Genomic DNA, 14,007 nt, shown 5'->3' on the forward strand with positions numbered 1-14,007 from the left:
TATTCAGTAATTTAAAACGATCCAGATTACCCAGTTCATCTGAAGTGTTTTTTAGCTACGCTAAATAAAATAAAAATCTGGAAAATGGCATTTTATTGCCTTAGTTACTGAGTAGAATTGTACAGCACTTTGTGGTAAAATTTATTCAACTGGGAATTTCTTTTTGATTTACTAAAGTGCAATAAATGTATTCTTTAAGGCTGCTGTGCTGTGAGGTAAGGATTTGATTCTGTGATTCACTTTCTTGTGCATGACAGCTGTAAAGAGCACAAATATTGTACTATCATCATCGCAACAATGTCTGCTTCTGCCTCTACCTTATTCTCACTGTTGTTGAAACCTTTATCCATTCTTTTTATCACCTGTCAATGATTTGCACATCCGACTTGCTGTTCTCTCATGCTCCATCCACCATAAACTCCCAACGTTTTCAAAACTCAGCTGCATGTATTCTGTCCCTCACAAATTCCTGCTTGAACATTTATCCATCCTCACTAACTCACACTAGCCATGTCCTCCAATACATTCAATTTAAAATCTTCATCCATTTCAAATCCATTCAGAAACTTGTCCCAAGCTAGCTGAGACATTCTGCAGACTTACAGCCTTCCCACATCTGCATTCCTCTGACACCTGCTATTTGTGCATTCCTACCTCACATCCACACTATTGATGGCAGAGCCTTCAGACATCTGGGAGTTCCATTTTCAAATTCCTACCACAAACCCACTTCTCTCTCCAGCTTTAAAAACCTTTTTAAAAACCCAAATTTTTGATCAAGCTTTTGGTCACCTCTCTTAACTCTTGCTCCATTGCTTATTGTCCTTTATTTTCTTCCATTTCATTTTTTCTCTTTTTAAAAAAGATTTGGTATGTTTTTTCTACATAGAAGCTAGGAGCAGAGTAGGCTATTTAGCCCTTTGAGCCTGCTCTGTCATTCAATATGGTCATGGCTGATCCTCTATCTCAACGCCATATTCCCGCTTTCTCTCCATAACCCTGATGCCCCTAATATCCAAAAAATTATCAATTTATTTTTTGAATTTACTCAGTGACCTGCCTCCACAGCCTTCTGTGGTAGAGAATTCCACAGGGTAACCACCCTCTGAGAAATCTTTACTCATCTCAGTCCTAAATGGCCTGGCCCATATCCTGAGACTGTGGCCCCTCGTTCTAGACTCCCCAACCAGGGGAAACATCCTCCCTGCATCTAATCTGTCTAGCCCTGTTTGAATTTTATATGTTTCACAGAATCACAAAATCACAGTGCAGAAGAGGCCCTTCGGCCCATTGAGTCTGCACCGACACGTGAGAAACACCTGACCTACCTACCTAATCCCATTTACCAGCACTTGGCCCATAGCCTTGAATGTTATGACGTGCTAAGTGCTCATCCAGGTACTTTTGAAAGGATGTGAGGCAACCCGCCTCCAGCACCCTCCCAGGAAGTGCATTCCAGACCGTCACCACCCTCTGGATAAAAATGTTTTTCAATCAGATCCCCTCTCATTCTTCTAAACTCTAGTGAATACAGGCCCAGTCGAGCCAATCTCTCCTCATACAACAGTCCTGCCATCCCCGGTATCAGCCATTTGAATTACCATTTAATTGTTCTCTTTTCTGGCTTTGTTACCATGTGGAAGGCTTGCATGCTTTGAGCACATCTGTATCTTCAGTAAGGAATCTAATTTGAAACATAATTATTGAACTTGACAGATATACTTTTTATGATGGACCGCCTTTTGCCACTGGCCTTCCACACTATGGTCATATACTTGCGGGGACAATAAAGGATATAGTGACCAGGTTTGCTCATCAGAGTGGATTCTATGTGGAAAGGAGATTTGGATGGGATTGTCATGGTTTACCTGTGGTAGGTTTGCAGAATTGGGTAATGTTTTACCAGATTATGTTGTTCCAATTTGGAATTTTGTAAGAGACAGCTCTTATGTAAATCGGACGTATGAGTATATTTATATATGTTTTCTGCACTACACAAATATTGATTCTGGCCCTGCTTAGCACATCAGCAACAGATAAAACTGAGAAATTAGCAGTGCAGGAGATTACAATTTGAGTGCCACCATTCAATGCTGCTGTCAGATTTGGTTAATGTTTAAGATTAGATATAAATGTTGCTGTAATAGGTTTTTATTAATAGCTGCAAGGATTGTTACCATTATTAACATATCTATAGCTTTGATAGTTTTTAAATCTTCTTTTGGTTATTTTAGGAAAGACTTGAAAATGCAGACAATTAAAATTTTATCACCAAAGTACATCAGTTTTTCAAATTTGAAACTTTGTATAATATGTGCAGGAATATGAAATTGACAAGACACTGGGAATAAAAGGACCCGAAGATGTAGCAGCAATGGGAATTGCTGAATACAACAGGCACTGTCGAGGCATAGTAATGAGATATGCAAATGAATGGGAGGTAAGTGCAATTGACTTAATACAGTCCTGTATTCTGAGGCTGAGAATGATGGGTTAGAACCATTAAATGACCTTTTGAAAAAAAATGCTGGATCACTAGCTTGTTAATGCATAGTGCCTATGTAGGTGTTTGTAATATTTGAAAATGAGATGTACATGTTTGACTCTCAGGATTACAATTTTGTAACCTTTTGATGCTTTCCAATTCCATTAAAATACATATCTGCAACTTCCTGTTTTATGATATATTACTTTTAATGGATAATGCTGTAACACTTGTCCAAATTAGTTATGGCTGTCAGTTATACTTGTCTTTCATTGTCTCCTCCAGATGGTGCTGTGCTGTGAGTTGTGCAGCTCTGCTCATCATTTTCTTAGCTTCAGTATTTTGTTGCTCTCTTCACTGCTTCACTAGAAGCCTTGAGCTTCCCTCATTTTCCTCATTTCAGCAAAGTTTAGTGTTTTCCTTTTATTATGGGGTCTCTAAGTTGCTTGTAATACATTTCTTGATGTTGATGAAAAATAGTGTCCTGATCCATTCCTTACCAACATTTCACCTCGCTGCACAAGCCCGAATAATTGGCTGCTTTCCAGTTTCTATCCTTTTTTCACTATATCAGCCACTTTTTTTGCTCATAAAAAATATATCAATCTAATAGCCTTGTGGGTGTTTTTCTTTTGGCTTACTCCCTGTTCTTCATCTTTCTGCAACTCTTGACAACCTGCAAGGCTGCAGACAATAATCTTTGGAGGTGGAGGAGGGGGAAGATCTTTTTAAAAAGAAATTGATATGGACATGGCTATCGTCATGTAGGAGGAGGCTGGGGAGAGATACACAAAGATAGAGACACCTGGACAGAGGGGAAAGAGACGTGGGTGAAAATAGATTGTGGCAAGCATAAGGATTGAGAAAGAAAGAAGACAGCAAATACTGATAAGAGATTGTCACACAGACAGGAAGACAGAGAATATCACAGAGACATTGATGTGGCAGAGCGAAATCAGCATGAAGAAAATGAGACATTGTGCCTATGTAGCAAACAGTTTTTGTGCATTCAATGCAAAAAGGCAGCAATTAGTAGCAGATAGACTGGATAATTTTAGGGCCCTGCTACACGTGTCGGATGCAAACTGCTAACCTTTGGTATAGTATGTTGCACCCTGTTAAATTGCTTAGTGCTTAAACTCCAAAACTGAGCTTTTAAATTTAGCGCAATAAAGGGCCTTCACATGATAATTCCCTCTGGTGGCACCATTAACACTTCTTTGAAATTTAAAAGATTGAGAACACCCACAGTCCTATCTTTGGTGTATTCACAGTTGATAAAATACAATCCAATATCTTCTCTGTTGATGTGTACAATCTCAGAAGTAAATTAGTGGGTGTCCCCATCAATATAATTTGCGTTTTTAAAAAAAAAAGTTACGAAGGAATAACTGCAGGATCAATCTTTTTGATCTGTCTGGTGCCAAAACACACTGTGATGCATTTACTCACTAGTGAGTGGAATTCAGGGGAAATATCAATAAATAATTAACTTATTTTGCTTTTGTAATTAAGTAATTAGTTAGGTATTTAACTTTTTCCATTATTTTTAATATTAAGGTATATTTTATGAAATTAATTTATTTGATATTTTCTAATATTTCAAGACTAAAAGGTTGTTGACATTTTCATCATTTAGCTTTTACTGTTTATGACAGAAACACCTTCTTAATATTTACGATGCTTGGTTTTCATCAACAGTGTGCTGTCACCCGATTGGGACGCTGGATTGATTTTGAGAATGATTATAAGACCTTGTATCCTTCATTCATGGAATCTGTTTGGTAAGTCTTAAAAATGATCTTTGCATTTCAGCAATTATGGTTGAAAATAAGCCAGTGTTGAAAATTCGCTGATGAAGTCAGATTTGGTAGATTTGCCTGTGCTTTAAAATTATACTGTCAAGGTCAGTATCTTTTTAAACATGCAAGGACTTAAACAAGCGAAACAAAGAAAGGCTATTTCCATTAGCTGATGGTACTAAGGGACGCAGATTTAATGTTTTGGGCAAAAAATACAGAGGGTCGTGAGGAAACGCTTATTTATGCTGGTCATGACCTGTAACTCCCTGCCTGCAAGGTGGTAGAAGTGGAGACGATCAATGATTTCAAAAGGAAATTGGATGGGCATTTGAGAGAAATAAACTTGCAGTGCCATGGGGATAGGACGGAGGAATGGGACTGACTGAATTGCTCTACAGAGAGTTGGTAGGGCCTCCTCTGCTGTTGTAACTTCATCAGGTTGTGCCTTTTTAAAAATAATTGTTAAACCTAGTGAGTTTGTAGTTTGCAGACTTCAGTTTATCTGAGGTTCCTCTTTTACAAAATGGCCAGTATTCAATTTTTTTTTTTACACAATGCCTTTTAAGTCACAAGTGTGGATTAAAAGGAAAAAAAAATCAACGTGGTTGTTCTCTATTAAATGGCTCAATTTTTAGAAGATTTTTGATGAACATTTCCTCCTACTGGAAGACTTGAGTCACAGTTCAGCTGTTCTAATTAGTTGAAAATGCTTTTGGCAATTGTTCCAAAATAATGGCTTTTACAAGATCAACCCTGTTGTAACTTTTATTAAATTTGAAACAACTTTTAACCTCTATTATGCTTCATGATATGAAAATACAGTAAATATTTTGTCCTAAAATATTGAAAATAATATTTACCAGCATCCCAATAAAACCTTTTTTTTTTTGTAACTATTTCTCTCTGTTCCCATTTTCTTTTGGTCTGAATTGCCTTTTTATTCTCTCTTGTTTCTTCTCATCCACTAATTGGCCAGGATTTTGCAGCTCCAGTGGATAGCCTTGGAGGTGGGACAGGATAGCTGGGGAGTAATTTAATGTGGGCTGACGTTAGAATGGACCTCTGACGTCATCACACTGGGTCTGTAATTTACCAGCAGCAGATGACAATTCCAGTGTGAACAGTGTGCGCTTCTTCAAAACTGGTGATTGAGAGCTTATTAACATGATTAAAGACCTAATTGAATGGTACTGTATGGTTCTGTTTGAATTTTACAGTGTGCACAGAGGCTATGGGATGCCAGAGCCCTGACAGGTATTTAAAGGCAACAGCTGAGGTCATTGCTGCATTTAGAAGCTGTGGGATCAGGCATTTTGCTTTCCCAGGAAGGTTGGAGCAGCATGGCCATCGAAGAGGGAGAGTTAACATGCTAAGGATTTGGTGTTGAGCCTCCATCATGCCATCTAGAACCTGGCATGGGGGGGGACAGTTGAGAAGGGGCTGAGAGGTGGGGGGTGAGTGGCCAGCACTGAAGAAGCAAGGGGCAGAGTGGCCTTTCAGAATCCAAGTGCCATGGGCCTCGTCCACTTGGGAGGAAGGGCCCTCAACAAGGAGGAGAACCCGAGAGGGAGAAAGGTGTGGGCACATGGATTCAGACAGCAGCAACCTCATAGCCACCTGCAGGGGCAGCTTTGGAATGGGGAAGCGGTAGAACTTCTCCAAAGCAGGGAAGAGGTGCTGAGTAGAAAGGGTATGTAGACAAACAAACAGAGGCTGAGCTACCTGCAGATATCAGAGCAACAGTGTTGCTGAAGACTCCGCCTCTCCCAAGAGGCTGTCACAGATCTTTGTCCCATGATGGTAGATGAGCTGATGAGCTGGCATTGGTGGTCACCCAACAATACCTGTAGCAGTGAAGGTTAGCATGGCCTTAAATTTCCAGGTGTGTGCACGGTGCCTTCTGAGGAGCTATGATGCTTACGTATTCAGGCATTCCCAGGTGCCACAGCTTTTCACTCCCCCGACAAGGGATATTTATGAAAGAAAAACAGAAAATTCTGGAAAAACTCAGCAGGTCTGTCAGCATCTGTGGAAAGAAAAATAGAGTTAAAGTTTCGAGTCTGTATGACTTCTTCAGAGATAGAGAAGTAGAAAGTGATGGAATTTATACAGTTTAAGGGGGTGGAGTAGGCAAAGCAGGATAGTTGAGGGCTAAGGAGAGATTGACAAAGATGTCATGGACACAAGATAGTCTTATCTGGAAGTAAGAAAACAGTTGAAGTAAAGGTGGCTGTGGGCAATGTTACAGGTATGAAAGTAGGACATCTTTGTGATGTAGTGTATATGAGGCCAGAGTCAGCCTGAGGCATTGATTGAGCAGGATGGAATCAGAAACAATATTTTTCCCAGTGTTTAGGTGGGGAAATTGAAGTGGAGAATTAGGTGGAGAAAGGTGAAATTGCACCTCATCCAACTCTGGATACCAGATAAGCACAGTCAGTGGAGAAGGCACTGATGGAAGGGTAGGGTCAGATATCATTGTCGTACATGTGGAAGCCTACCCCACCCCCCGCATCTGCAGGTAATATTGCCAGGTGGCATCGTGTAGATGAGGAATGTGGTTGGGGAACAAGGATCGATCCTTGGAAATCCCAGAGGCATTAGTGCAAAGGGAGGAAGAAAAGCTATTGCTAGAAATGCTGTGGCTGTGATTAGACAGTAAGACTGGAACCAAGCCAGGGTAGTAACATTGAGATGTCAGAGAAGAGATATTGAGGATTATGTTGAATAATGCACAGTCCCAGAGTATGTTTTTTATGACTTTGTGGTTATACCACACTTGGAGTACTGTGCACATTTCTGGTCTCCATGTTTTGAAAATGATAGAGGCATTGGAGAAGGTGCAAAAAACATACACAAGGTTAATGCCGGAACTGAGAGTGTATGTTTCTCAGGAAGTTTAACCAAGTTAGGATTCTTTCTCTTAAAAAGGTGAAGACTGAGGGGTGACCAGATGGAGTTCTTTAAAATGATGAAAGATTTGCTAGGTTAGATATAGAGAAAAAGCTTCCACTTGGGAGTGTTCAAATTAGAGGTCATAGGGCAGGATTTTCCCCCCGTCGGGGGTGAAGTTGAAGTGCTGGCGTGCACAGGCGCGCCCCCAATCGGGGGCATGGCGCCATTTTACAGCTATGCGCTACCTGTGCGGGCGGGGGGAATCCCTAAACCTGAGTGTACAGTCTTTCGCGCATGCGCACGAAAGGGCTCACTCATCTCCCTGAGGCTAAATGCTGCTTCAGGAAGATCGCCTCCACTGTCAAAAATATTAAAAATAGAGGAAAGAAAAATTCCCTGACATGTCCCCTCATGTGACACTGTCACATGAGTTGGACATGTCCATAATTTAAAAAAGAACTTTTAATTACATTTTTTAAAAACCTACATGAAACCTCATCCCACCTGTGGATGAGGTTTCATGCTTTTTCTAATTCCCGCGAGGGCTCCTGGCCTGCCTGCCAACCTTAAGGTTGGACGGGCAGGCCCATTAATTAGTTAAATGACTCTGTTAATGGCCTCAATTGGCCATTGACAGGTCAGCGGGCGCACAGCTGATTTTGCTGTGCCCCTGCCTACCTGAAAATTTAAATGGGGCGCGATGACGTTGGGAGTTCCACCCGACGTCACCGCGTGTCATTTTATGCATCGGTGAGCAGGTCCCACTCGCCGATGGGAAAATCCTGCCCATAAGATAGTTAACAATAAGTTCAGGAGAAACCTCTTTCCCCAAAGAATGGTCAGAATGTGGAGTGCACTACCACATGGCGTAGTATGTCACAAACAAAGCACTCTACAATCAATGGATCAGATCAAAGCTCTGCAGTCGTACTATATCCAGTTGTGGATGGTGGTGGACAACTAACCAGAGAAGGAGAGCTCATGAATGTCCCCCCAACCCCATCCTCAATGATGTATGAGTCCAGCATGTGAGGGCAAAATTTATGATTGAAGAGTTTGCAACCATCTTCAGGCAGAAGTGCCAAGTGGATGATCTATCTTCTCTTCTGCCTGAAGACCACACTATCAAGAAGCCTGTCTTCAGCTGCAAAATAAAAACAAAATGATGGGAATTCCCAACTGGTCTGGCAGCATCTATGGAGTGAGAAACAGTGTTCATTTTTCAGGTTCAAGGCAGGAGTATGAACGCTGGCATACACCTGGTGGGCTGAGTGCTTTGGACTTGTAACTTGATGTAACTTTAGTTAGAGTAGTTTTGACAACTTGAGAAAAGCTTGAGCAGTGTCTTTCCATTTTTGACTGAATGTGGGTCTCTAGTAGAGATCCACACCAAATACCACTACGTTTGCAGTATCACTAAAGTTTCAAGAAAATTTTCTGGTGTGCAGGGTAACAATTCTACTGGGGCTAAGTGGTGTCGTCAGTGCAGAATGGAAAAGACTTCTCCACTGCCTAACCCGATTGTTGAATTTTTACATTGGGTGCAAAAAGCATTCAAAACATTGATCCTTTGTCTTGAGTGCAGTTTACAGGAAGAGTCAACTTTTGTTTGGCCACAAGTGAGAAGTTCAGAGTGAATGATTTCAGTAACAAAATTATAGGCTATAACAGCCCTGTAAAAATAAAATCTCATTGTTCCTCAGGGAGTTTTTGAATGTAGGTGTCCATGGAAATGGAACAGCATAAGAGTCTTTCGAATAATAGATACCTGGGAACATTTACAAGGCAGGAACCCATTCAAAACTTCAGATGACTTGAAATCCCACTAGTGAAACCCATGTACTTTACAATTATCAGAAGCTTGAATTTTCCTGCTATCCACTTTATCTCAAATCTGTATAGATTTAACTTTACAAGAGTTTGTTTTCACCTTCAGTTTTGTGTGTCTGTGCCTGCAGTGGTTGTTAGCCAATGGCAATTTTCAGTGCATTCCATGTTTGTGATGACCTTCAGTTTAAAAAGCCAATTTATCAAAATGTCACAAAAGGACATACAACTTATTGGAGCAGGCAAAGGACATAAGTCCATGCAAGCTTGCTCCTTTTCAAGGAATCAGCCACAATTAACAACTTAATCACCATTTTCTCTGGAAGTGCCTGTCATTGTCTTTTAAGCCTATTTACACTGCCTGCTTCAGTGATTTTTTTTTTCCCCCTCTGGTAACTTACTGAGAGAAAATGGTAGATGTGACTCTTCATTTTACTGGAAAACTGCTATTTTAAATGCATTTCTTGTTTTTGACCCCTTTGGGCATATCACTAACTTACCTAGATTGATTTAGCTTGTTTCTTCATAATCTTAAACATCATTGATCTCATCTCAAAGTCTTGAGTTCTTCTTTCTCAGAGTTAAATCAATGAGCGTGTGAGCCAAGCACACCAGGAAGGTCCTCTGGGTTTGATGTTCACTCTAGGTGTGATCAGTTGTTCTTGGTCAGTTGGTATGTTGTAGTTAGCATTTGTGGTGAGTTAATGGAAAACTATCCCTGTATCCTGTTTTGGATTTCATTTTTATAGAACATACATGGACATTTAGTGAAGACAGGATAATGCTCAGTTGTGATGCTTCATATAGTCAAATTGCTAGCCGACACTCATGTTCTTGCTATTGTGTGAAGAATTTCTAATTGGAGGAGGCATCATTGGGCATCTGGGAATTGTGGGTCCCAATTGTAGGTTGAACCAGGAGTTGATCTTTTGAGGTGTAGACGATGAAAGGGGAAAAAATGGTTTAATAAATAACCCATATATTATCAATGTGATCCTAATACTCAGAATAGTCTTGGTACTTACTTTGAAAGGCCTCTAAAAGTTGATTAGTCCTGTATAAATCAAATGGCTCAATAGGTTTAAAGTGAGTGTATAATATGCAAGGCAATTTGGCAGTTCTCTAAGATTATCTCATGGAGGTGTGTTTTTGCAAAATTTCCAGAAAATGGAGCTATGCATCAAATAAAACTGAAAATACAATTTTGATAGGAGTTGATAAAAGAAAAAAAAGAACATGCATTTGTATAGCACCTTTCACAACTACTAGACACCTAAAAGCATGTTAAAGCCATGTCGTCACTGTTTTAATGAAGGAAATAAGGCAGTCAGTTTGCACAAAGCAAATTCCAAAGTGATAGCGATCCAATTCTGTTTTTTTTGTGATGTTGATTGAGGAATAAATATTGGCTAGGATACCTGGGATAACCCCCCTGCTCTTTGAAATAGTGCCATGGGATCTTTTACAACTGAGCAAGCAGATGGGGCCTCAGTTTAACATCTTACCTGAAGGACAGCACCTCCGACAGTGCAGTGCAGTACTGTCATCCTTGATTTTTGTGTTCAAGCCCTGGAGTGGCTGAACTACTGCTGCACAACATAAAAACTTAAGTCTTTTTTCCACATATCTATATTATTCTCCCATGAGATATAATTAATAATTACACAGAAAACCTGTGAATAACGCATAGGGTAATAGCTTCTTACAGTAATGTACAGTCCATTCAAAGAGTAAGGCAGTGCAAGACTAACAAAGTGAATCTGTTGAACTGGAACTTTGTGCCTCAGATGTGAAAGTGTGACCAACAGAGCCATGGCTGACACACATTGTGGCCAAGTATTAGGCATTTTAAGGGATACAATTCACTCCTGATTTAGTTCAGTCACTTGTACTAATTAAATTGAAAAATTCATTAATTTGAATTAGCTTTGAATCAAGAGGTGTAATCCCTAGTTGGCAATTGGGTGTAGTATTGAAGGGGAAATGAAGGGTTGTGAGTAATTGAGTGGGGGAGGGAAAGTGATCAAGTAATGATATGGGTGGAGTGGGTGGTCGGGGTGTGCAATGAAAAGTACTTGGATTTGAAGTTGATGAGTGGAAAAAAGTATTTGAGGGGGAACAGAAGTCCCCCCTGCCCACATAAACAGCAATAAGCTGACCTTTTTAAAAAAAGACCTTAAAGAACAGGCCTTCAAAAATATCGGGAAAGAAAGACAAAATGAGCAGTTGAGCATTTCGTTAGATAAGGAAAAGGGCAACAGATAACACACTTTGCATAAAGGCATTTAACAAACACACAAAATGGAACTATTAAGAATATAAAGGCCACAGTGAAGGCAGCACATCTGGGATTACTTTTTAAAAGGCAGCAGAATAGGGGCTTTTTTGAAAAAAAGCAACACAATACAAATGAACTATTAAACAGGCAGTACAAAGGTAGCTGTTTGCAAACAAAATAGGGAGCATAGCTGATGCAATTTTTGACAAGAATTTTTCAGTTTGGGCCTCAAGCTATGCATAAAAATGTTTATCATTTTAAAAATTTACAGTTTTTGAAGCGAAATCAGTCCATGGGTCACTTATTTAGATTCACTTTGCCAGTCTTGCATTGCCTTACTCTTTTTGAATGAACTGCACAGTACTGTAAGAAGCTAGCCTATGCATTATTCACTGATTTGCTGTGTGATTATTAATTTTAAATGAAGAATCTTCTGCTATATCTCGGGGGAGAATAATATAGAAATGTGAAAAAGGGCACTTACGTTATTATGTACTACAGCAGTAATCCAGTAGAGAGTGTGTTCATATTCTGATTTCCTGAATCATGAAATGGAATAGCAGACATTTGTAATGTCCTACATATGAAAGTTCTGATCTTTGGAAAGACACTGACATCCAAGGACAATCGCTGAGCAGAAATAAGACAAGAAAGAAAAATGAGGCAGTATATTCCCCCCTCGCTCCATTATTGAGAGAATGATGAACTTCAGAATTTATTCCCAAAACATGTAGTAAGTGTCTTAATGGATACTAAAATGTTAATGAAATTACCCATGAAAATGTAGTTCTTCTGTGTTTCTTGAAATCTCTTTTCTTTTTAGGTGGGTGTTTAAACAGCTATATGACAAGGGACTGGTCTACAGAGGAGTGAAAGTTATGCCATTTTCTACTGCATGCAACACTCCTCTCTCTAATTTTGAATCACATCAAAATTATAAGGTAACACTTAATTTCCTAATTGCTTTTCAAAATGCCTAGCATTAGTACAGCAGTGCCACCACTCTACTGTGGGCTTGAGAAGCTCCTTTGAATTTTGCACAATAACAGTGGATGCTTTGGGACTGTCATTCACTATCTTTCTAGCAGGAAGTGTAAATCCAATAGGAAATCGCTCTTAGGGCAACTTTTCAAATTGGTAAAAAAATTTGATGATTTAAAAGTAATCCCCAATCTCTGCAAGTAATTTATTTCTGCTCTACAAGAAGAGGGATCCATTGGAATCCTCTTTGGCTGAATAGTAAATCCAAATAATAAAACTCAATTGCTGCAGATGAATTTTTCTAAGTAAAAGCTATTTTGTTGGTTAATCTATCTATTCAGACATGATAGAGCATTAGAGCCTGTGGCAATGATACCCTAATTGCTTCAACTCCTCACCACAGACGAGTGCTGTCCTGATAGTGAAACTGATGCAATGAAAATCACCTAAAGCTCTCTATAAATTGCTAAAGGGAAATAGATGCAGGATAAATTTACATATTAATGAAACCTTTTGAAGTTTACATACTTGGCACTGGGTGAATGCCCACCTTGCATAAAATTATCCATCAGAGTCAGGGGAAAGAATTTTTGAAGATAATTATCCATTTTCCCCCCTCCCCTTTCCTGTTGAGACATAATTCCATTGATTGAAATGTTCTTATTAACTCCTTGGAGAAGTTCTTCATTTGCAAGATAGTTGGCTTCACCACAATGTTTGGACTTGTGGTTGCAAACTTATTTTGGTCACGTTTACCTGCGAAGGAATGTTGGACTAGATTTTCCCAATTCGTTGAAACTTGTAATAAACTCTTCAAAACGAAAAGTGGTGAAGTGGGCAGAGAAGTGTGAAATGATATATTTTGGTTGGAAGAATGAGAAGAGACAATGTGAAATAAAGGCTGCAATTCTAAAGGAAGTGCAGGAACAGAGGCTTGTGGGGTATATGTACAGAAATTGTTGACAGTTGCAGGGCAGGTTAAAAAAGCGGTTAATGGGGCATACAGGATGCTATTCTTTATAAATAGAAATACGGAGTACAAAAGCACCGAGATTATGATATACCTTTATAAAGCACTGTTTCAACCTCGACTGGAGTATTGTGTCCATTTTTGGGCTCAGCACTTCAGGAAAGATGTGAAGGCTTTGGTGCAGAAAAGATTTAAGAAAATGATTCCAGGGATGATGAGCTTCAATTACTTGGATAGATTGGAGAAGTTGGGGTTGTTCACCTTAGAAGAGGGGAAAATTGAGAGGAGATTTGATAGAGGTGTTCAAAATCATGAGGGATGTAGTCAGAGTAGATAGAGAGAAACTTTCCTTGGACAGAAGACTCAAGATCCAGAGGACACAAATAGAGAAAAAATTTCAGGGCTCTGGGGAAGGGGCAGGGGCAGGGGAGTGGGACTAGCTGTTTTGCTCTTGCAGAGAGCCAGCATGGTCAACAAAGGGCAAAATGGCCTCCTATGCTGTTACCATGATACAATTCTATAAATAAATATGCACTGACCAGAAGCTGACCAAGTGCACAGGATTCTTGAGATTAAACCACTGCCACACCAGAGGAAGTACAGTTATATGTACCAGGTCTAGGTGTGATGTGTCAATAAAGTAGCTTGTGATTGAGAAATGAAAAAAAAAAAAATTTTTTTAGTGAGTTGATATTTCAGAGCGGTGTATATTTTGAACTATTCAGTTGGGTTGAGTGGTTGCAAAGTACAAGTTTTCTTTGCAGTCATG

At 39.6% G+C, this 14,007-nt stretch overlaps 1 protein-coding gene across 3 annotated transcripts in view; it reads left to right on the plus strand.

Annotated features, from left to right (window-relative positions):
- Positions 1–14,007, plus strand: part of iars1 (isoleucyl-tRNA synthetase 1) — a 189,664-nt gene that overhangs the window by 15,578 nt on the left and 160,079 nt on the right. For all 3 annotated transcript variants that reach the window (XM_078543384.1, XM_078543383.1, XM_078543385.1), the window contains exons 3-6: positions 1,717–1,873; positions 2,321–2,440; positions 4,187–4,269; positions 12,111–12,228. In XM_078543384.1, the coding sequence (XP_078399510.1) occupies positions 1,717–1,873; positions 2,321–2,440; positions 4,187–4,269; positions 12,111–12,228 (478 nt within the window). The remainder of the gene's footprint in view (positions 1–1,716; positions 1,874–2,320; positions 2,441–4,186; positions 4,270–12,110; positions 12,229–14,007) is intronic.

Source organism: Cetorhinus maximus, chromosome 6 (assembly GCF_964194155.1).
Source record: "Cetorhinus maximus chromosome 6, sCetMax3.hap1.1, whole genome shotgun sequence".
Classification (NCBI taxonomy): domain Eukaryota; kingdom Metazoa; phylum Chordata; class Chondrichthyes; order Lamniformes; family Cetorhinidae; genus Cetorhinus; species Cetorhinus maximus.